Source organism: Ostrea edulis, chromosome 1 (assembly GCF_947568905.1).
Source record: "Ostrea edulis chromosome 1, xbOstEdul1.1, whole genome shotgun sequence".
In the NCBI taxonomy this organism is placed as follows: Eukaryota; Metazoa; Mollusca; class Bivalvia; order Ostreida; family Ostreidae; genus Ostrea; species Ostrea edulis.
Genome location: NC_079164.1, coordinates 2700421 through 2726174, shown reverse-complemented (window position 1 = coordinate 2726174; position 25754 = coordinate 2700421). Strand labels below are relative to the sequence as shown.

The window sequence follows — 25754 nt, the reverse complement described above, 5'->3', positions numbered from 1 at the left end:
CGACATATGAATGAAAGCTATCATTGTTAATAGACAAAACGTCATCGATATATCTAAAAGTCGAATTGAAGGCCACAGCGAGAGATTTTTTCTTCTCACGTAGAAGTTTTTGAATAAATTATGCTTCATATGAATCTAAAAACAGGTCAGCTAACAAAGGAGCACAATTCGTGGCCATGGGAATTCCAACAGACTGTTGGAAGACCTGATCACCAAAGACCACGAAGATATTGTCAATGAGGAACTCTAGCATATTTTTTATTTCAACTTCAGAGTACTTGTGAGTGGAATCAGAGTGGTGTTTAACAAAGTAAGTTTTTGAATGACTCATCACTAGATATGAATATTTCCGTTTTCCGTTTTTGTTGAAGAAGCACCTGTCAATGATGTCAAAAAGTCTAGTCTTTAATTTATCGTGAGGAATGGTCGTGTATAGTATTGAAAAGTCATAGGTTTTAATGCTATTGATTTGGGAAAAAAATCTGTGATTTCAAGTTTACTAAAAGTTTTTTATAATTTTTTTAGAATCCACATTTGATTAACACCACTTTTGGCATATGTAGTCGCACAGTAAGTTTGAAGTTTCTCCTTTACAGCTGTTAACATTTTCGTGAGGAGCAAAGATAGGGGCTTGGTAGAGCACTTACTGGATCCAGCAATGTATCTTTGTTTGTAAGGGTTTTTATGTAGTTTAGGAATCCAGTATAGGTACGGTAACTCATATTCATTGGAGCCATTGACTGGAATATTAATGTCGTGGGTACTTCATAGATTTGCATTACATACATCTATACGTTAATCTTTAGAATGATGAATTTCGTATGCATCATAGTGTTAGTTTAATAGACATAAAGTTTAGTTAAGGTCATTTTTACGGTGCATACATTTGGTTAGATAATGCTGGTAAAAAGATTGAAATTCTTTTTTCGGGATGAAAGATAGAAACATTAACATTTTAGAAGTTTCTTTGTGTGACATGCTTTTGATTATTAATTTCTGTTTCCTGTTTGATTCAGTAGAGTCAGTTGGATGGAGTTCAGTAAATTAATACAAGAATTCTAACTATTGTAGAGCTTAATATTTTCAAAATGTTTTCAGTCCGTGAATTTAATGTCTAATCAGAAATAAAATCAATGTTACGGCAATGTATAGATGCAACACTCCAGTGGCTCTTTTAAGGAAAAATATTACTGACCACATAATTCCAATTTTATATTAAACTGCAACCTTTTGAGGGCGTGTGTTCGTATCGAATTTCAATTTAATTTGTACACAACCTGTTACAGTGTAACATGATTATAAACATTAATATGTCTATATACTATATATACAGGCTTGTCAAGGAAGCACCAAAGGACAATTAAACTTAGTCTTTATTGAATTTAACTAAGTTACTGAAGACATTATCTCAAACGTAAGTAACAAAACACTTCATTTTTTTTGCATACTTCTTAAGGTATTCAATGTATAATGACCATATTTCATATCTAATAAAAGTATGGTGAGATTTTTGTAATCATGGTATCATTTTGAAGGGTTCATCAAATAAAAATAATCCACCATAGGAATTTTCAAAATTTTGTTTACTCCTTGATTTATTTCACCTAAAATTTAACATTGAAGTATATGGGAATAGCATGTTTTATTACAATATTTTTAAAAGAAATTATATTTTCATACAAAATCTCTTAGTAGAAAGTTAAGTACACTTTCTCTTCATGAAAATATGAAATAAAATTAATCATTGACCACACACATTTTTAGAAAATTAGATTTTTCTTATTTTTACAAAGGGCAGACAACTCTTCCAAAAACGTCTTAAGTGCAATAAGGTCAGCTTCTAATCATTTACCAGTCATGTGAATTGCATGTGCTTCACTTTCATCATTATTCAACAATAAACATTTATGTTGATCTAAATCCTTCAAAATTGTTCATTATCTTTTCATTATACAGTAAAATATCTCTATCTCGAAGTCCGAGGGACCTCGAAAAAACTTCGAGATATCCGGGGGTTCGAGATATCCAAAATCGATCTGGGATATTTTTTTTGAAGGATATTTGATGCATAGTATGGGATTTGCATTATAAACAAAAACCCCGTTGCCGTTTCTTAAAGTTTATAATACAAGTTGATAAATTAATATTGTGGAATTTCAAAGACAAACATTTTGGTTTTTTTTTAATATATATAAACATCCAATTGAATTCACAATGTGTTTCAAAATTAAGATGATCGTGCCTGTATGCTTACTTTAAGTTTACTGATGTCCAGGCTCGACTGGGATGTAATTATTGCGCTGTAATGAAATAACCTATCACGTAAGAAACAAAAGACGGATTTTGAAAAAAATCAAACTTTTAAATGTTTATTAGATAAATTTTCGTGTTTTCTCTGTACTAGTTTTAATGATGAAGCGTGTATTATTAAATGCATTGTATTTATTAAGAGCATTACTTTCAAGCGTACTTCGACGGTTTTGTGCGTTTATCTAACCCACATGTTAATGATAGAGCGTGTGTCATTCAAAACACCATCCCTGGAATCGGGTGTGTTAGTTCATAATTGGCGGTGAACTTTAGCCGTAATTTTGGAAGGCTTCACTAATCACCCAAGCTGTTAAACCATTTATTGCGACCTGGGTCTACCCGGAAAAGGCGAGTGTGGATTAGCGGTCATTAATTAAAATTGATGTAGCCGCGGGTGTGAATGTGTGACTTAACGACGCCAGGTATGGTAAGCAGAGCATAAAATTGACTGCACTTCGAGATAAACCAGGTGAATTTAGGGTATGGTACCTTGAAAATACTTCCACATAAGCGAAGTATTCGAGATTACCGTGTTCGAAATATCAGAAGTTTTTTTAATCATTTATATAGGGAAAACGGCCAGGACCGGCGGTCGACTTCGACTCAAGCGGGGTATTCGAGATAAACCATATTCGAGATACAGATATTTTACTGTACATGGAATACTTTAATAAAAACACTTGTCTCAAAAATTACCAAAATTGAATAAAATCGATATTTTGTTTTAGCTTAGTTATGATTTTCATTTATTGATTACTATTTTAAAAATTGCGTAATATAACATGTAATGGTATCTAAATTTATGAATGGTACCACGAAATGTACATACATCTGTACTATACGATTTTGCAGAATGTACATATAGATATCATTGTATTAAACATTCTTTTTGAAGAATTTATCAATGTGTAAACCCCAGACAAGGTTGTGAGTACAATGTCCGGATTTACACATCAATAAATTCTTTAAAAAGAATATTTGATTTTTATAATTCCAACCCATTCACTGTATTCACAATTTCGAAACTTTGAATAGTTTCCCCATACTATATTATTTCTTTTCAGACGCATATGGATACATTGCATTTTCGGATTTATTGATGTGTAAACTCTTGTTCAGCTTTATTTTTGTCCAATCAAAACAACTGTAATAAATAACATTGGGCTTATAAGCCTGTATATTCTAAACATATGTGTACCTTTGTGTTTTAATTTAAGATTTCCTAGCAGCATATTGATATGTCGTACCGATGACAAGGGTAGCATCTACAATTTCTGAACTGATAAAACAATCTTAGTCAAATAAACGGTTTACATCCTTGTTAGAGTGGGAGTCATCGGATACATGTAAGTGCATGGTTTTTCCTATAAAAATTCACAATTTGAATAAGAAAATGTATTTGAAATTTCCAAAAAATATATAATTTTCTTTGGGAACTCTAAATTTGTTCAAATTGTTGGCTATCTTGTGATTTCAGACACTTACAGTTATGGCCGTGATCAACTTTTCTTTGTTTAATAATAATAATAATATTTATTTATATAGCGCCCTATATGACTATGAATAACCACTCTAAAACACTGCACACAATAAAAATGATACAGCATGTTATAAACGTAGTAAAAGAAAACCATAATAGCACTAAGACAGATAATATCAAAACAATGCTAGAAAAACATCAATAATGTGAAGTAAAATTACTATAATCTAAAACATGATATGCATGAAAAAAGTTCCACGCCGTACAATTAAATGATATAAAATACAATAGTTGAAATAAATATACAATTATACACTTGAAAAAGTCATGTTAAAATGATGGTAAAGAAACCATAAAGATTCAACTACCTATAATACTAATAATATGCAAGTCTAAAAAGATGTGTTTTTAAATGTTTTTTAAAAGTGTTCAAATTCTGACAACGGCGGAGGGTATCAGGCAGAGAGTTCCAGAGTGTGGCTGCTGCCACATCCAAGCGGCTGTTTCCATATGTGGAGGTTCGACATCTAGATCTAACTAATGTCAGTGAATTTTCAGATCTTAGGGAACGATTCGGTTGGTAAACAGTGATCACATCCTCCAAGTATTTTGGTGTCATCTTCTGAATCTGTCTGTCAATAGGAAGCCAATGTAAAGAAATCAGCACTGGAGTTATGTGATCACTTCTCTTGGTACGAGTGATGATTCGTGCTGCCATATTCTGTATCCGCTGTGGTTTTGCCAAGTCGGTTGTGTTAGTACCGAAAAGAAGAACATTGGCATAGTCGAGCCGAGATGTCACGAGGGCACATACTAGAGTCTTGCACGCATCTTCTGTTATGAGCGACCGTATTCGTCCGATATTACGGAGTTGATGATAGCAAGCACGAAACACATATGATATTTACTTTTGCATGCAAAGTGACTTATCAAACAATACACCTAGGTTCTTCACAAACGGTGTCTTACTGATAATAGTGTCGGCAAAGTTCAGGTGGTACGATGGTGAGTCAGTGACTATGGTTTTCGGTGAAAAAACAATGAACTCTGTTTTGTCCTTATTTAATTTTAGCATGTTAGAGGACATCCACATCTTTTTTTCGTCCATACAAGTGTGAAAATTTATCGATGTTAATGTTAAATATTTACCGTTACACTTTTTGCGTTTGGATGTTAAATATTTACTGTTACATTTTTTTATTGTAAACATGAAGGGATAAGTGATGTCAAAATAATGTCGGATTATATGTCGTATTTTGGATACCTATGTTTGAGTTGAGAGGATCGTATTTGTATGTGATCGAGTGTATGCTTTTGACACTTACCCTATATTTTTTTTAACATGTATAACTATATGAAGTTTGTGTGTTGTTTCCTCGTTCGAGTTTAATTTTGACCTATAAACAATAATGTTTTTAAGTCAGCGATGATTCTATAAGGCGTGTATATTATCAAAATGTTGTGTTATAAGTGAAATAACTACCTTTTCTACCCTTGTTAGCTCGTGGTTTTGTCGTCGGCGCCATCGCTGTATTGACCTACATTACGTTTGTATTTCGAGCCCGATTCTCATTTTAGCATGTAAAACTTATTACGATATGTAAATCTAGAATCTATACTATGTAAATTGTATTGGTTATCATTCTTTTTATGTAAAAGATATTTTGTAGGATTTTAAAATTTATTATTAGTAGACCTACTAGCATCTGCCGTGGGAGCCGGTGTCAAACGGCGGGGCCGCTGTCTAACGGCAGGGCCGGTGTCCAGCGGCGACACCGGCAGCCCTGCCGTTGGTTTCCCACTAGGCACGAGCTTTGCCCGGGGGACGGTCTGTAGGGATAAAAAGGCAACGCAGTGGCTCTGCCGGGGACTCTCGATTTTTCTCTTATACATACAGGACGCATAATTTCGGTAGGGATATTAATGCTTTTCATTGGGATTTTATTTATTAGATTTTTTTGATACATTTATAGAATTAGGTTATTCCCGAACTCTATAAATACTATATATAACTGAAAGTAATATTGTAAGTACGATAGGCCTGGTAAGATCGGGTAATTCTTTATCTTACTAAGGAATTATATGAAGAAATTACAATTGACTGAGGGTTATTCTCTTGATCTATTTGTAATATAAATAAGATTTATTCAATAACTTTATACATTTGAGGGAAATTTTAGTGGATTTTATAGTAGCTGAACAGTAAATAATTGGGGAAAATCTGTTGTTCTAGCTTAATTGACAATTCATAAAATAATTCTATTATTTTATTTATCAGAATATTTTAGTTAAACCTTATCGTAGGTTAGAAGTACATGCTGGTAATTCTAGAGTGTTCACACTAGACGGATTATTGCCATCTAGTGTTAGTCAAGTCACACCCCCACCCCCTCTTATTAATACTGTCAAAGGTTGAGTTTTATGCATGAGTCTGGGTGATTCCCGTCTCATGTAGTTATTTATATTAATTAATTACGAGATATCTGTTTGTAGCTTTGTATATATATAGGAAACTTCTTGGTTTCCAAATTAATAAAATAGGTTAACTGTAACAAGTCTTATCATTTCAACCGAGAGAGTCCAACACAGGTAATTCTTGTGTTTTATAAGTAGGTGATATTTGCGGGTTATTCTCGCAAATTAACAGAGTAATTACGCGGGTTATTCCCGTTTCGCTAATTACCAACGAAATTGTGTGGTAACCATATTTGCGGGTTATTCTTGCAAATTAACAGTGTAATTACGCGGGTAATTCCCGTTTCACTAATTACTAACGTACTTGTGGAGAAACCATCAACTCGGGTCCGTTACACAAGCCTCAAGACGGCTAGCGGTATTTTGTCAGTCATGTTTAAGTTTGAAGACTAGATATACTTGTGTGTCATATGCATAACAGTGATCTAGAACATTGTTTTTACGACATATTGCACCAATAGGTTTGGAGAAAATGGCATAGAGCCGAGGTCCTAGGACATATAATTGTGGTACGCTGCAATTGAGACTGAAATCATCGGAGAAGGTAGATCTCATGGCTACTTTTTGGGTTCTCTCTGAAAGATATGATTAAATCCAATTAAGAACCGAGCCAGAAATACCAAAAAGCAAACTCAAGACGTCTTATCAGAATAGGATGATCAATGACATCAAAGGCCGCCGAAAGATCTAACATGATTAATGCAATGCAGGACCCACCATTTAATGCTGATACAATGTCGTGGTGGACACGAAGTAGAGCTGGCTCCGGTGACTGGCAGGCACAGTATGCTGACTGTACATTGTTGTGTAAATGATTCAACTCTATGTGATGATCCAAACGTTTCACAACAATATTTTCAAGAATTTTGGAGAAAAACCGGAGGTTTGAAACAGGTCTGTAATTCCTGTATTCCTGTGTATCTAGGCCTGATTTTTTTCGGGGGGGACGAACAACAGCTTTTTAAAGAATAATGGAAACACAGATTGACTGAGTGATTGATTAGTAACGTTTGTAACTAGGGCAAGAACGCTATCCAGGCATGTTTTCAGTAAGGATGTTGGTATTGGATCCAATTCAGCGGATTTAGGTGGTGCCGATATAATGACTTCAATGATTTCATCCTGTGATGCTGGTTCAAAAGTTCGCAGATGCACACGAGCAAACTCTTGATCGACACAAAGTGGGTCAAAATCAAGCTGTATGTCATGACACAATTCCCTCTGGATTTTTTGTATTTTAGATTGGACGAAATCACAGTTTAACAGTTTACATGCTAGTTTGAAGTGTAAATTAAAATGGAGTCTAGAAGAAAGGTGAAGATAACGAACAGTGATCAATCTCATAACTCCTATAAGCAAGAAGAAATAGAGAGATGGGTAAATACGGACGAAATCCCAACCATATCTTTCCATTCTATTATTAGCTGTACTGACATTCATCCTCATTTCATTATTTACAACTCTACTCAATAAGTTTTTTCTTTTACAAAGAATATCATTATGATTTACAGAATGTTTTGGAACCCGATTTTGAGAATATCCCTATTGGTACTCCTGGTACCTTTGATATTGTGTGAGAAAGTATCACCGAAACCCGGCCTGAAAGGATTCAGAGAGGATTACAAAAGTATTACGGAAACTTGTCAGGCTGTTGGATTTATCAAAAAGTGTCAAAGTATCACTGGTAAGAAAATGTTACGATGCTAATAAAGAAAGCAATAATTTCAGAATTATTACAATGTATGTTAAACCACTACTAATGATCTTATCTTGTTATCGATGCAAATGAACAACAAATCAGAGAAACAAAAAGAAGAGAAATAATAGACAGAGCTTGTACAAGTGTACCTACTAATTACAAATAAACAGTTTCATTTAGAGACATCATTTCTCAACATCTATGGTCGTTATAACGATCTAGTATACCAATACAGTCTATCATTGGCCCAAATGCTGTCTAACGTGTTTCATACCGATTGTTATACCATTCTTGGCATACTGATTTTGACTATGGATAACTCCGTTTACCTTATCAAGATATAGGGCTCACGGTGTGTGTGACCGGTCGACAGGTGATGCTTATTCCTCCTACGCTCCTGATCCCACCTTTGGTATATCCCGGGTCCGTGTTGGCCCAAATCTCCATTTTATATTGCTTATAGGAGTTATGAGATTTATCATTGTTCGTTATCGTGGCCTTTTATCCAGTCTTTGAACACAAAGTGCTCAGAGTTGACTTTTAGATTTGTGTAAATCTCATTTTAGAAAGTTTCAGGAAGACTGTTTCACTTTAGTCCATGGGTTATCGTATATCTTGATATATATACCATTCATATGTCGAAAAAGTACTGCTAATTTATCACAAATTGCGACTGAAACTGGGAGAGTGAGAATTAGGGTTTTAAAAACTTTTCACGTTTTGTGATTCATGTGAATTGATTATTCGAGTTTTGTAGGTAAATCTATGGTTGACTTTGATGTCCGATTGCGAAAGCATAAGAGGAATCTTGGCAAAGGTTCAAAGGTTGTTTTTGAGAAAGTGGACCTGAATGAGGGACATGGATATGACGCTTCCTCGGGAGTCTTCACGGCCCCTCACAGAGGACTTTATGTATTTGACTGGACAACTCTGGCTTGGCAAGGCAAATCTGCTTACACGTCCCTCATTGTAAATGGCTCGTATAAGTCATGGAATCACTGTTATGACGGTACCTCCAAAATATGGCTCCCTTGCAGCAAGATGACGGTGGTAAAGCTGAAACAAGGAGATAAAGTTTGGATTGGAGTTTCCAGTGGAACTGCAGACATATATCAACAATACACTTCATTTTCTGGTTATAAACTGTAAATATTTCTGTATTAAAGAAATTGTTGATTGAATTGGTTGCCTTAGCATTTCTTTCAGTATTGACAGCTCTTGTCTCGAGGTTAACATTAACGATAAGACAATGTGCTTATATTGAGTTTGTGTGTTATTAGAATTGTTTTATTGTTTCATGAATATTCGAGGGAATTAATTTTCGTGCGTGAAGCAAAACCCCTTTGATCGAGATCTATAAATTCGCGGACAAAGGCCAAATAAAGGGAAAAAGAGGAGAAAACAAAACACAAAAGCTAGAAATTCTAAAAAATGGGGAAAAAAACAACAAACAATCAAAAATAAAAGTTTTGCATTTTGCAATAAGGTGATATAGGAAGAAAATATGTTTTGTATGGTTTCGTTTCCTTTAACTTTCATATAAAAATAAGGAACGATGTGGTCACAAATACTAGTGGATAAATCAAGCTTAATGGCACTTAACTTTCATATAATGATAAGGAACTGGTTATTTCAGGACATAATTAGGAAAAAATATAGCTACATTAAACTTGCGTATTGTTAAGTAATTGTAGTACAAACAATTGTCAATACTTACAAACGAAATTCCTGATGTAATTTTCATTCGTAAAATCTAGTCCCCCATGATACAAAACCGTCCTTAACTATTTCAGTTCTCAAATCGAAGAAATGGATATTCTTCCTTGCTTCAGACAGTGAAAGTTAAAAGAAAATAGGCGTACCACTTATTTGTGGCAGCATGCTGTAAAAGATCAACTTAGACACGTTGACCTATGTGTGAATCATATATATATATATACGGTATAAAGACGTTTAGAAGGGTAATATGCCAAGAGAGTCAGTAATAATGTCCCTCCACGCTGGGTGATAACCATGCACGAAACAATACAAGACAATCAAGCACTAATTTACAACGTCTTCTATAAAGTTTGACTTACGTAAACTGTAAACAAAAGGAATATGTTTTAATGAAGTGTTCCTTTCAACTTCAGAAAGTTAGCTACTAGTAAGCAGGTACTAGTGACTGGCTACTTAAAAAGAGAAAGGTTGCATACTAAGGTTGACTACTAGTAGTTAACTACTAAAATCTAGAAAAGCTGTCAGTATCCGGCTACCAGCAATCAGCTACTTACAGAAAGGAAAGCTAGCTTATATTAGCCTGCTACTTCAAGGAATAATAGCTATGTACATGTATACTGATAGTCATCTACGATAAACGGGTTTACTGAGACGGCAAGGAGTCATCTTCATTTCAGAAAATGTTTTCGAATTCTATATTTCATGCTTTTTTGCAAGCCACATGTATTAAACTTTTATGATTCAAAATAGGAATAAGCTTCCAGTTGAAAGTAGCACTTTGCGTAGAAATTATTTACATTGAAAAGGTGAAGATAACGAGCAGTGATCAATATCCTAACTCATATAAAGAATAGAAAATTAAGAGTAAGGCAAACACGGATCCCTGGACATACCAGAGGTGGGAGTCAGGTGTCTAGGAGGAATACGTATCCACTGTTGACCGCTCACCCCACCGGGAGCCCTTTATCTCGATCCGTTAAACGGAGTAATATGTAGTCAAATTCTATAAGTAACGAATGGCCTCAATCGGCATGAAATATGTCAGGCAGAATTTTAGCATTATGCACAAATATTCAATTTAAGGTACAATACGTGAGGAGGAATGAATTTCAAATGTGAAAATGAGGTTATATGTTGTTATGGGGGAAGCCATAAACTTATGAATCTTCTTTGGATTTGTTTAGACTGAACATGCTTTTATCATGTTTCAAGAAGAAAATGAATTATAGAGTCTGAAGATTGAAAACTTGGTTGATATTTTCTTATCTTTAATGAAAATAAAGAAAGACATAAATAATTTTTCTCATGATTTTGCAGACTACCCTCGTCAGTGATATCGGTCTATATTTCCATGGTTATTCAGCAATTCCTTTGAGTTTAGCTTATAGGAGTTATGAGATTGATCACTGTTCGTTATCTTAACCTTACATTTTAAGAATGGGTGTAAAATATTTTACTCAAGGACATGTATATCATAATGCTTTATCATGCGCTAATGACTTATAGATAGAATGTCAGGTTTCTTACAGCACTTTTGGCGAGATACTACCAGGACTAGGTATCTTGATAGTGTCGGTCAAAACATTTTACTCAGAGTCGTCTATATATTCAACTCTAACTTGGGGAGGGTGAAGACCATGTTTAGGACAATCTGGCTTCGTGTTCAATCGAGAAACACCACAGAAGAATAGATTCGGGACTTTGCTTTAATAGCAAATTTGGAAAATGCATATTTGTTAAAAACTGTGGTACTGTTGTTTTTGAATAAGTCAATGACTTGATATTTTTCTGCCGTTTGTAACATAATTTTGGTTGAAAAATATTTTTCAGATACCTGAGCATCAACTAGATATCTATAAATTTTATAATGTACAAACGTTTGGTCTAACATATGAAGTACGCCTAGAAACAATAGGTGACACTTGTCTATATAACCCTGTATGGTCCACAGTCCAATATTTGAAATGCTGGAAAGTGATGGGGAAAATTTTGAAAATCCTTGAATGATTCTTGAAAAATGCCGGATGTTTTTCAACCCAGTAGTTGACGACTTCAAGTATTACGCATGTGGGATGTTGATATATAAACTGGTTACATCAAAACTGGCGAGGATAGTATTATGATTCACATTTTCAGGAATATACTTTAAAAAATCCTGATCATCTCTAATATAACTAGGAACTAAGTTACAGAGAAGTTTAAGTATGATGTCTAATAAATTACTTAGTCTCTGTGTACTTGATGCTGGTCCAGCGATGATTGGCCGAATGTTCAGGTCGTTTGCGTGAGGCAACTTTATAGATTTGTTTTCACAAGTTTTCACAACGTCTTGAATTTCCTTAAATTTGTGAATTTTGGGTAAGCCGTAGAAGTTACTATATCTAACTTTAAATTTTGTTTTCTCTTTCATTCTTCGTGAAACTATAGATTTTTTTTTCAAATCTTTTTTCTACTTTGAGCATTGTTTGGCGATTTTCGTAAGTAGTCAATCTATTATAAAACCAGATGTTTTGGAGTTCGTTCAAAATCACTTCCTTATAGCGAAGCTTATCCATGATCAAAACAGCTCCGTCTTTGTCTGCTTCTTTATTACAATATTTGGACATTCCGTAAATCGTTAATGGCTGATTTTTGCACAAAGGAAATATTACTTTTGTTCTTCAACCTTCCCTTGTTAGAGTTGGCAAACGACTTATGACAACTTATAAATGTATTCATCTAGGTGTTTGTCTCTGTCTAAGTCCTTTTTTGTTTCGTACAGGGGATTCATCCTCATCCGGAAAAAAATTGAAAGAGCTCTTTCAGGCGTAGTTCCCTGCAAAATTCGTCGGTGTCGGCTGTTAAATTTACTCCATCTGTATTAGTGGTAGGAGTAAATTTCAATTCATGTAATAATAATTCTATTTTGGTGTCAGTTAGATCCCTTCTGGGTAGATTTATAATTTTGGACCTGTTGATTTATTTTCTAATAGCTGTTGAAACGAAATGTTACTTGTTTTCCGTGTTTTCTGGGTTTGGCGTGGTCCTAAACAAATTCATCCTGACATGAGTGTTCCTGTTTCTATTTACTCTTTATAAATTAGTACTTTCCCGTGGTAGGTTTTGGTGATCATGATACCGTCGTCTTACTCCATTTTGGTTGTTCAATCTTCCATTGGATATTGAGGTAATATTTCCTCCTCTGTAGGCGGATTTTGGTAGATTGTTACAAATGGAATGTTGAGTGTTTCTTTTATAGGGTTAAAATTTATTTAAGGAATTACTTTAATTCTGGGGCAAGTTACACGAGTATCACCTGGTTTTGGGTTAGTTTACGCTTTATAATCCGCTAAGCGGATTATAAAAAAAGTAAACTGACCCAAACCAGGTTATACTTGTATAACTTGCCCCAGAATTACATATATGTAAAGGCATTCCTTATAATTTAATGCAGGAGACAATGATACTAACCTTTGTTTATCAAAATGTACATAAACTCGGAAAATACAAGTCAACTGAGCCGCGCAATGATTCACTTAGCAACAACGACGAAGGGTCTACATGTAGCTATAGAAGGTCGTCATCTTAACTCGTTGTCAATTTGTCTTAGTTCAATAGAGCCTAACCTATTTATTAAATTACTGTGTCCACATATCAATGTGATTGGCGTCATGTGGTAAAATGTGACGTATGACTTTTTTTGTTTGCTTTGTTGAAAGGCGGATCAGCAATGAAACACCCCTTTCGCCAGTGAGAAATGTATTTGAAAATGAACAGGACAATTCTTAGATGGTAAATCAATAATTCGAATATAATATCTTTGTTTTAATCTATTTTAAAATAATTCGATCATCATACAAAGAAAGATGATTTACAACAGTGATTAGCGTTACAAGTAGGCGCTAATTGACAACAAGAAAACAGTATGTGTATCAAACCGAAGTATCTTATTATACACGTTGACTTTCTATTCCATAGAAGGCTACAAAACAGTGCTTTCATGTAAATTTAGAGAGAGAAAAACATAGTTCCGACTTTTGGTTGTCAAGGGGATGTGTCTCCATACCAAACCAGGTTATACAAAAATAACCTGCGTTCCTCAATTGGAATTTGACCAATCAGAGAAAGGATATAATAAGAATTAAATTGATGAAGAATAAAAGAAACATTCAGCATCGAAATAGATCACTGTTCGTTTTTTTCATCTTTCCATACACACTAACAGAATCGGATATAGTGGAGGTGGAGGTATGGGGACAAAGTGCGAAACGTCCAAAAAATATAATTAAAAGTTCAATCATTTTTTTCTGCTGATTGTCATTTCAATTTTAAAACATGTTGTTGGCCTTGTTCAATCTCCTTTCCTTGTAATAATTCGTAGTGAAACCTTTGCGATCCATGCCTTTTGGAAGACCGACGGAAGTTCTTTACACACTGAAATTGACTTCGAATAACTCTGCTTACCTAATCAAGATGTAGACTCACGGCACATGATACCACCTCTGCTATGTCCAGGGGTCCGTGTTGCCCGTACTCTTAATTTTGTATTTTACATCAATATAATTGCATTTAGTTTAATCTTTTGTAGAATGTGCACTGGATATCTGTGTGATTAGCGGGGCATAAAAGAATAATACGGTTTTCTTCGTAAGAGTGAATGCAAATGTGATGCTTCCTTTTGTAAATCAGTTAGGTCACAAAGTGAATTACCTGTACGGTTAGATGTACTTAGATTTAGTGTACCCTGTTGTTTAATCCAGAGCACCTTTTGTCATAAATTGTGATGCAAAATGTGTTACAATGTAGTGGATACTACGATTATCTATGCTGGAGTCATGCGGATGTGAAGTCCAACATTGCAACTCAGCTACATGGTGCAAAAATATTCATCAACATCCAATACGTTATGCTTTATATACCTAACTATTTGTAGATTACAACCAATCATTAATGATACTTGTTTTTCATATTGTTAGCTGTTCATGACTATAACACTGGTGAAACCATGTCTCTTGGTAATTCAACAGAGGAGGTCATCACGCAGGAAGCCGTACTAAGAAAGGTCACAGAGAAATGTGTACACACTAGAGATAATGTTTCTGAAGAAAAGAATCCACACCATCATGAGGTCAATCATTCCAATATCTACAGTAACTAAATATCTCTCTTTGATATCATGGAATTTTCTTTAGATTGATCACGTTTCGTTAGTATTGTTTGTTCATCTGCAACTATAATTTTACTTTCACTTCTAATTCCATGTGTTTCATTTTTCATCCGCAACTTTCATTTTCTCTGTAATTTATTATCCCGTGCATTTGGCGAAAAACAATTGCTACATATGTTTATCATGTGGGTCAGGAATCTAACTTGCGGCGACCCATTTGTCATCACTGTAAGTATCAGATTATTGCGACCACTTCTTAATTATGTTATGGAGGGAAAAGTCTCGTTTCTAAATCAGTTCACGTTTTCGTTAAGGGAATGCTTATTCCTAGGCGCATGCTCCCACCACTGGTGTATCCAGAGGTCCGTGTTTGCCCAACTCTTTATTATGCATTGCTTATATGTTTATGAGATTGATCTTTTTATGTTTGGGTGTTCAAGATGTTACGTACTCACCTCTGCGCATGTGCACAGTGATATTATTGTATTAAATCACCCAGGGAATATCATTTATTGTTAGGAAAGGTGATTAAGGCTTTTTTATTTAACAACATACAGTCGCAGTAAACTTTTTAAAATTCATAATATCTACGCTTTGAAATATGAGCTATGTAGTCTTTTTTGCTTTCTCACACATGGACATGAGCATACTGTATTGTGTAATCCACATGTATGCAGAACTTCGACTTCTAACCATTACTTAAGACATAGACATTTTCCAAAATCAACTTCAAAATGTATAATTTTTCACACCAGTACTCCGCAAGATCAATTAAAAACTAGACTTCATGACATGTGTTTAATTATTCTGATCAGATCCTTTAACAGTTTTTATACAAGCAATTTCTAAAGAAAGTTCGTCCGTCCGTCCCCGTTGTTGTTCCTAAAACTGTGTCCACATTTATAGCGCAATCCAAACGATATTCTAGGAGCTGAATACTAATGTCCCGTGGATCTGTACTAAGGTTTCAGAATTTTCATATTGCTCCTAGCCTTTTCTAACATAAAGCTTAAACTCCATCTACATCTGTAGGAGGAGTCACATTATATTATAGTAATGGCCGGGAGATGTGCAATAAGGTTTCAGAATTTTTCATATTCACTGTCATGATCGTGTGCAGGATTGGACAAAACAAGATGGCAGACGGCATTTCCAAACAAAGGTAGGCTCTTAAAACTCTTCATTTTACCGACTTATTAGACGACGAATTTATGAATTTAAAACACTGTCTGGCCAGGGAGGCATCATTAAGTCGATTGGTTGTTGGAATTCTTACTCATGTATACGTACAACTCTAAATTCATTGATCGAAGTTGACGATGTTGCCTCGATAGAATCCGAAGCGGGCGAAGATGTTTCTAATCATGTTTTCATGCATTTTAAGAAAGATACTTTCGGTAAAATAGACTCTGCACATATCTTTTGATGAAAACTTGAACCAGTGTATGCGATTTGTCCCTTAAATTGCCGTGGTTAGATAGATATCTTGACTTGAACATTTGCTAATGTGCAGGATTGGACTGTGGTCGTTTCCACGATAAACGTGCCGGATTGGACATCGATTTTGGTTCAGGATTGGACCCTTTCTTAAATACATGCATTTTTTTTTCTCTTACAGATCAAGTCAGGAGCGGACTTCCTTAAGCTTAAAAGTTGCAAGTGAATGAAGTGTGTTCTATTATATGTCTCCTACTAAAATCATGGTTTTGACAAACCTATAAGAGCACGTGGAGCAAGGAACTATCAGTAAGCCGGAAGAGCCAGCTCGAAAATCTTTAAGTGTTTGAGAATTTCACCGCGCACATGAATCTAAAGTTCTGCCACACGTTAGAAGGAGCCTTGTTCTCGAAGATCAACATGTTGAAAAGTCTTCATTTTGCAGAAGCAAATACATTTATATTGTATATACACATGTAGACCATGTTCGATTCCCAACCACTCAACATTTGTGATATCTGCATGGAATTATTAAAACTGAGCATGGTTTGACGTATAATAATCTCTTCAGACATGATGGTTTACATTTCATAAAGCTGTTCAATGACAATAAAGACTACAAGATGTTGAGATGTTCATGTTTTCAATACTTAATCATCTGTCCACATGCACTTGTTCCTTTCATATGTATGCTTCTGCTGGAACCAGTTTTGATTGTTAAATGGGATTTATTATCTTTTGAAAAATTTCCCTATCATTTTAATTCTAATAATCTTGAGTACATATGTCGTGCAAGATATCGAGGCCAACTCACTTACAAGGATAAGTACTTACGGTAAAAGTGTTTGTTGGAATGTAGTAAATATCAGTATTTTTGTATTTAAAAATCTTTCGTTTCTTGTAATTACATTGAATTCAACCTTGGAGTACATATACTGATGAAAGAAAATAAAAAGGATATTTTCTCAGAAATTCGCAATATCACTCCTGTAGCTGAAAGATGAACCTAAATGAAAAGCAGTTTTGTCCATGATGTTTTTTCTTCTTCAATATTTGCTGCTCAGATGAGAGGTTACTCTTCAATACAAATTTTCGCTAGTTGTTATCAGTTCAATACAAACGCAATAACATTGAAATATGTTTAATAACATATAAAAATTAAGAACACTTCTGGTTCAATGAAATAACAAATCAACATGTGTAAAATGCATTTGTAAAAGATTAGTAGTATCTCTGTAAAACAAAGCATAATACCGTAAAAATAATCGTTTCATAATGTACATAAACGGATATATAAAACGGCTGCCATGGTATATGTATGCACTTCGTGTATTCAGAAAACAATGTAATTTTTTTTTACTTCATGTTTCTTTTATAATGTGCAAAAGCGTGTGTGGTCACTGGTCACAAACGAAGACAATTTCTCTGATTGATGTTTCCTTTTTACATGCCTACGAAATTCAGAATTGGTCTTGAATTCCTCACCACCAATTTCGCACATTCGAAGTGTACCCATCTTATAGAATGAAGTTCTAGGGCTTGATACCTGAAACAAAGGAGAAAATCTATATAACAGAGTTTGGAATTAGGGAATATGTAAGCGGGTTAATTGAATTCAGGAAACGTCAAATTTTTATTGTTACAGAGGATTATAAAATGATGATAATTTCTCACGTGTTTTATAGGTCAAAATGGTCTTATATATCCTGGATTCGAACAGCCAGCGTTATATCTGTCGTAAGCAAAGATTGGTGATTCAAGTATAGATCTGTTATATTAGTTCAATTTGAAGGAATATTTTTACAGTAGCAATTGTCGTTGGGAACTTAAACGACGATGTAATTTAATAACAGTAAAAAAAAAAATCAAAATACACCATGGTCATGTCGGAAATGTCTGAGAATCTAATAAGCTACATTAATCAAACTAAAAAATATGAGAAAGTGAAGTCCAAATTCGAAAATATAAAGGATTTTGAAAATAAAGATAAAAAGAGGGTCCAATCCTGAACCAAAATCGAGGTCAAATCCGGCACGTTTATCGTGGAAACGACCACAGTCCAATCCTGCACATTAGCAAATGTTCAAGTCAAGATATCTATCTAACCAAGGCAATTTAAGGGACAAATCACATACACTGGTTCAAGTTTTCATCAAAAGATATGTGCAGAGTCTATTTTACCGAAAGTATCTTTCTTAAAATGCATGAAAACATTATTAGAAACATCTTCACCCGCTTCGGATTCTATCGAGGCAACATCGTCAACTTCGATCAATGAATTTAGAGTTGTACGTGTACATGAGTAAGAATTCCAACAACCAATCAACTTAATGATGCCTCCCTGGCCAGACAGTGTTTTAAATTCATAAATTCGTCGTCTAATAAGTCGGTAAAATGAAGAGTTTTAAGAGCCTACCTTTGTTTGGAAATGCCGTCTGCCATCTTGTTTTGTCCAATCCTGCACACGATCATGACAGTGATATTAGCCCCAGGGACAAATAGGGACTGAAAATGACGCTTTCTGTCACAAAGCTTGCCACTTAAACTCCCAGCATGTTCATATCTTATTTCCAAAGGCCAAGGGTCCTCGAGGTACAGCATGAAAATATACACAAATGTGAAAATACATCAGCAAAAAGAAAAAAGAAAGAATAAAAAATGATTATTTGACACATGGTTTAAACAGAATGTCATTGTTATTTTAGATTGCATATATTGTTCAAAATAAATTTCCTAAATGTATGCTCTGTTCTAGTTTACAAGGGGAAAAATCCAAAATGGATAAATAATAGCGATATCGAAGATAGTAAATTAATAGTTTATAAAATTTGACGTATATATATTGTAGAACACTTGTTTCTCATAGAAAAAAATCCAACAAAGATCCGTCTAACAGATAATTTTCTACACTATAGTTTTAATGCTGAAGTCATACTCAACATGCATTGTGACGCACTTTTTGTGTATTCAAAGCATCTCATTCTCACTAAAATGATTTATTTTCTATCAAAAGGTCAATGTTATTTTTGTTATGATGCAATCCGTATTTCGAAAGATTGTATATGTACGTTATCAAAACGATGAGGATTGTTGTTCTGATAAGAAATAAGAGGGATTGTAATAGCAGTTGTATTGTGCACCGTAGGCCTATATTTCGTTGGTAGATCCTCTAATAAATACCCCATTCTTATCCTTAAAGTGAACATTAGAAAGACTGAAGTTACGAAGGGCAACACTGACAGTGTGCTTAAAAGTGGATTGCACATACTAACTCGAAGCACACTTTGAACGAATGTAAATCATGCAGGGTTAAGTTTATTGAAGAGAGACGACAACTCCGGAAGGAGAATGGCATATGTGTTTGATGTTGCAGATCCAAGGAGTACTTCAAACGAGACTGCAAGGTAGTCATAAAGTGCACAGAGTGCGGTAGCGACACATACCCCTCAACATTGCACTTCACACCTCAGTTCACGAGAACTCACAAAGTGACTGAAGTTCACAGCGGGGAGCACAAAGCAGACGTTGACTAAAATGCACCCAAATTTGTTGAAATGCTCGATTCACCAGTGAATAAAATTAAAATCCTTGGAAGTGGTCGTCCATCCTTATTTCTACCATGCAACAGCGCTTTAAATATAAAGATTATCGAAGAGACCGCGACGAGAACTGGGAGGTTCGTCTTCCCCTCAGATAAACTTAGCATTGCTGAACCAACCAAAATCGAGGATCCTATTGATCCAGGTTTATTTACTAGATCGGTTCACGATGAGAAGATAATCGATAAATGCAGAAATTTCGGTACATAATTCAGGACAATCAATTCTTTGAAACAATCGATAATTATAGAAATAATGTATTCTTCCTGTAATGATTTGTTTTCTGGAAATGTGAAATGATTGATTGTAAAAATCTTCCTTGATCATAATTATATTCTATTCCTAGATGGAATTATAAAGTGGATGTACGTATCACACTTCAGAAATTGTTTATTATGATGGATATAGTGTGTCAGAGGGTGAGCTCTAATGATGATGATGATGATGGTTTCAAATATCAATACATATCAACTCAATATTTTCATTCTAGCATCCATTATAAGATACCTATATTATAAAATTATAGATAATAATGCTGATACGATACATAAGATCCAACCATCTGACATACATTTACATCTTCATAATGTACATAATTCTGAGATAAAATAAGCAATAGATATTACTTCGTTTACCATCAATGAATGGTGAAGATAACGAACAGTCATCAATCTCATTAACTCCTATAAGCAATACAAAATAGAAAGCTGGGCAAACACGGACCCCTGCAGTAAGCATCCCCGGTTGACCGGTTACACCTGCCGTGAACTTTATATCTCTAGGTAAACGGAGGACAAACAGGATGATTTCAGCTTCTCCGTCGTCAACTTCCCATAATTATGTATCAATATTCCATTATCACCTGCATATGGTGTTTATATCTCTGAACTGATTAGATATGCAAGAGCTTGTTATCCGTATGGTCAGTTTTTAAATCGAGACAAGTTACTTACAAACAAGTTGATGATGCAGCGGTTTCAACAGTCTCGTTTAAAGTAAGAATTTTGCAAATTCTATGGTCGTTTTAACGATCTATTATTCATTTTCAACTACATGTATATCAACATCACCATGATATGTCCAGCTGGACTATAGTTGAAAGAAGATGAAGAACAAGAACACGTAGGTGGATTAAGTATAAGATGGTATATATATATATATATATATATATATATATATATATATATATATATATACAAAGCACTAAATTGACCAACGACACGAACAACGTTGTTCGTGTCGTTGGTCATTTTAGTGCTTTGTATATTTTTTTGTATTTGACCTTGTATCCATGTTGTCGATTCGACACTTTGAGGTATCGGGTGTTGTTGGAACTTTAGTGCTTTTATATATATATATATATATATATATATATATATATATATATATATATAAACCAGGGGTCCGTGTTTGCCCAACTATCTATTTTGTATTGCTTGTAGGAGTTATGAGATTGATCACTGTTCGTTATGTTCACCTTTCATAGGCACTGCAAAATTTGTCTATTATTGAAAAGCTTGGATACAATAGTAGAAGTACATCTATAGGAGATACTGGGTGTAGACCAAAACTTGATTATCTATATATAACGTGTTTTATACCGATTATTAAGCCGTTCTTGGCACACTGATTTTAGCTACGGATAACTATGTTTACCTGAACAATATATAGAGTTCACTACGGGTGTGACCGATCAACAGGGGATGCTTACTCTTCCTGGGCACCTGATCCCACCTCTGGTATATCCAGTGGTCCGTGTTTGCCCAACCCTCTATCTTTTATTACTTATAGGAGTTATAAGTTTGATCACTGTTCGCGTTATTTTCACATTTCATATATAAAGTATCTATAGATATATGAGGTCAAATTTAGAGCCAGAACACTCTCAAACTTTCATCTACGACACTTTCGTCCAGTAAATTTTGTTGGTGAATAATTTGTTCCTGTCAGATGCTATTTATGTAATTAATGTATTTCCTTATATACCAATGGTGAAATGTAAACGTTCCCGCCATCGTCGATAGTTTTTATTTCTGGATCAAACTTTAAAATGGATGCATGTGTTATTTTTCAGATTTGGTTTATCATGGCGGAGATCGTACATCAGGGAATGAGCTCTAATAATGAGGGTTGTAACAAGTATGTAAATTTGTGAATCTTTAATTTGTCATGTCATCTATGTTACAATGTTATTGATAGCTACAAAATCAATCAATCTGTTTTTGAAATATGTGATATTTTCCACAAACTTTGACATGCATTTTACAATTTCCTTAATTTTAAAATATAATAAGTGATAAACCCGACTCTCTGTATCATTCACAATTATTTTGATTTTGGATTATACACTTATCTTAGGTTTAACTCTACTTGTTGTTACAATCAGTATTTCGATCAGGGAACTGGCACCTGTGTAGGTGAGTATAATTTAAGAATTCATTTCCGTATCACGTTCTCCTTAAGATTTTAACAAACATTCTTGGATTTACCCTAAAATGACAGAAATAAATAATATTTAGACTTACTTATACATTAAGCTCATTAATCAGTTAATGGCAATATGTCGATATGTAAAACTGATGGATTGTTATCTAAACTTCTGAATAATGTTGAAACACCTAGAATTTCAAAGTTGATCATTATTATAAGGTTAACTTTAACTAAATTTAGTTCAATCTGTTGTAGAATGCGAGCTGGGCAGCTTTGGCTTAAATTGTATGGAAGACTGTATTAGTGGATACTACGGTTACCTGTGCCGGAGTCAATGCGAATGTGATGCTCAATATTGCAACTCAACTACCGGGTGAAAAAAATGTATTTTCCTTAAGATATGAAAAATACTGCTAACTTGTGTTAGCATATAAATAATCATTGATAATATGTATTTTTATACTTGTAGCTGTTCATAAATACAACACTAGCGAAACAATGTATCTCAACGATTCCATAGCAGAGACAATCACGCAGGAAGCAGGGCCGACAGAAGCCACATAGAATTATGCAAAGACAAGTATATTTAGATTAACCTCCACACATACCATAAATGTTAGAGAGGGTGTTCCTGAAGACAAACATTCATATCACCATGACAACAATCATTGGATGCCAGTTTCCTTTCTTTTGATTGGTTCTCTTGTCACATTTTTCATCTTTGGCATTCTGTTTTATCTTCGGAGAAGACGGTAAAATTTTGTAAATTTTACAATCATCAAATGTAAATCTCCAAATAGCCTTACAATCAATACAGATAATGTGTTTACTTCTTTTAGGATTAAAACTGGTTCCAGATACCCTGCACTCGGTAGTGTATTGTTTATGCTTTTTGATAGTTCATTACAACCTAATATCGATAATCGTAAATTATGCAATAACATGTGTTGTATATCATGAACACAGAGCTTCCTTTAATACTGATAGTGATGTCAATGTCATTACATGGTATTTCATATATTGAAGATGGTAATAACGTCCAAGAAGTTGATGGTGAAGACCCCGCCGATACGACTCTAGCTGATGAGGAGCAGACGGACGACTCACAATTTAATGTTTGTAGCGGTACTTTTCCACAATCTCATAATTCATCTTATGCGAGTGGCGAAATTCGGCTTGTGGAATTGGACTTGTAACAAAGCAAAACTTGTACGATAGATATGATAACGATTGTGAGTATAGCCGTCTCCAGCTCAGAAAAAAAGCAAAGTAGAATTATCAGTCAGGACGGAACACAAAAACTAGGGTTCATAAACAAAGACGATGAAGTGTATGTGTCATTGAAACCATCAAACATAACGAATTCTCCCTTCATAAAAGCAAACACTTTACTTCGGAATTCTCGTATCAACATTGATGAAAATGAGCAAAACACAGAATCTTCTCATGATATCATTCGCAGTATTTCAGAAAGCAATCTGTTTGCTTTTCAGAAAGATTCCCATAAACCTGTTACACGTATGGAAATCTATATGACAAAAGAAATACAAAGAGACGTTACAATGGTTGACATTGAAGACAGACCATATAGTCTTGTTAAGTTGTTGGATATTGCAGAATAGTTTGTACACCTGATATTGACCACATGCAGATTAGAATTGAATTTCCATGACTTTATCGATACTTTGACACCATACCGCGGAATTGTAAATTCTAATAACAGTTTGAACTGATAGCTATATCAATTGCAAATGTCGTGGAAATCTACTGTATAACACGTTTTTGTTGCATCTGGGAGTCTGGAGTTCGATTCGCGAAACAAAGACGTTTAACATCAGTAGTAGTTTTTTCCTTTGTCCGGTATTAGAAACCAAGGCGTTTAGCATCAGTAGTAGTTTTTCCTTTGTCCGGTATTAGAAACGAAGGCTACTGTCTTTCAGCTATAGTATTTACAACACAGGTCCTGTGTCGCATTGGGTGTTGGCGCAGTAAGAACTCTCAAGAATACGAATCATCATGCATAGGTCAAAATATCTTATATGTTGCTTTTAACCTAATTCCCGATTGAGAGTAACAAACACAACAAATACAACGATTGTGAACGAATTTGGTCTATGTATGTAAAATATATCACTCAATAATTTCATTTTGCATTCGTAACTATAATATTCTTGTCCTCGATAACACTGCTTCATTAATAAATAAAAAAACCAATTTTGTAGTTATTCTTCATATGAGGATATGCTGACATACCAATTACAAACTGAAAGTAACAAACTATTATCAATCTAAGAAATCCCAAAAGATTATATCAAGTCAAGAGTAATTTAACACTCTTTATTGATAACCTGATAATTTTGAGCAGCATGTAATCAAGATATAATGACATTTCATAACATATTTGGATTGGAGAAAAAGTACTACATTTCTTCCATTTAAAAATAATGAAAGCTTGGATAAGTCGAAAATTTCAAATTGAACTAATATAGATAATTAATCAAGATAACTATGAGCCCAAAATAAAAGACAACGCAGATTCTTCTACTTCTGCTTCATACTTAAATATTTTATTGAAAGTAGACACTAATGGCAAACTGACAACTCAACTGTTTGACAAACGGGATTATTTCAGATTCTCCATCGTTAACTTCCAGTATTTATGTAAAAATATTCCATTATGCAGGTGATAATGGAATATTGCTCCATAAGCATGAAACGTTGCCGATGGAGAAGTTGAAGTCAGTTCGAGTTTACAATGATCTATCGAATCAACACATGAATGAAAATGATTATTAAGTTAATATATAAAACATCGCCAATATATCTAAATCGTGCGTTGAAGGCCATAGTAAGAGCTTTAGAAACATTATGTTTCTTGTGTAGAAGCTTTTGAATAAATTCTATCTTGTAAAAATATAAAAAGAGATCAGCTAGCAAAGGAGCACAATGTGTGCCCATGTGAATTCCAACAGATTATTGGAACACCTGATCACTACTAAATGATAGGCCGAGACCGTTTTCTTTCAATATTTTGAAGTACACATGCAATCAATCTGATTTTCAGGTAGCAAGAGTTGTTTGATTTCCTGTAGCAGGGAGTTTCTAACATTTTCAATAATGTAAATATAAACAAGTGGATATAACGAACAATTGTCACTGTTATAACACAAATTCAAGCGTAGGGCAAACACGAAACCCTGGACACACAAGAGGTTGGATCAGGTGAAAATGAGGAGTAAGCATCCTCTTTGACTGGTCACAGTCAGATTTACAATATACACAATGCTACAAATGTAGTCAGTATTAAAGTACCACAATGATATCCTTACTTCATCACACTCTTTATTTTACTATCAGGGTCCTATCCTGAAAAAAACATTGATTTGCAACTCATTACGAAAAACAGCAAAAAGAGATAAAACTTTGAGTCGAACATTCAATGAATGTTCACAGAAAAAT

General features: G+C 34.4%; 1 protein-coding gene and 2 long non-coding RNA genes across 6 annotated transcripts; 2 read left to right on the top strand and 1 right to left on the bottom strand.

Annotated features, from left to right (window-relative positions):
- The first annotated feature begins 1359 nt into the window (after nt 1-1359).
- Nucleotides 1360-9139, top strand: LOC125664869 (complement C1q tumor necrosis factor-related protein 6-like). Its single transcript, XM_056150874.1, has 3 exons — nt 1360-1414; nt 7777-7949; nt 8722-9139. Exons 2-3 carry the CDS (start codon nt 7778-7780, stop codon nt 9111-9113), a joined length of 564 nt encoding a protein of 187 aa, XP_056006849.1. The 5' UTR covers nt 1360-1414; nt 7777; the 3' UTR covers nt 9114-9139.
- Nucleotides 9140-17391: 8252 nt separating this feature from the next.
- On the bottom strand, nt 17392-20033 carry LOC125664507 (uncharacterized). Of its 2 annotated transcripts, XR_007365951.2 has the most exons (3): nt 18683-20033; nt 17941-17998; nt 17392-17812 (listed from the first exon to the last, which is right to left on the bottom strand). It is a non-coding gene; the product is annotated as an uncharacterized LOC125664507 (long non-coding RNA). The 2 variants fall into 2 exon arrangements; XR_008798960.1 differs by lacking the exon at nt 17941-17998.
- Nucleotides 20034-21618: 1585 nt separating this feature from the next.
- On the top strand, nt 21619-24507 carry LOC125664474 (uncharacterized). Of its 3 annotated transcripts, XR_008798958.1 has the most exons (6): nt 21619-22004; nt 22224-22282; nt 22551-22668; nt 22765-23047; nt 23135-23166; nt 23322-24507. It is a non-coding gene; the product is annotated as an uncharacterized LOC125664474 (long non-coding RNA). The 3 variants fall into 3 exon arrangements; XR_007365934.2 differs by having other exon boundaries at nt 22765-23166; XR_008798959.1 differs by having other exon boundaries at nt 22551-22679; nt 22765-23166.
- Nucleotides 24508-25754: the final 1247 nt, after the last annotated feature.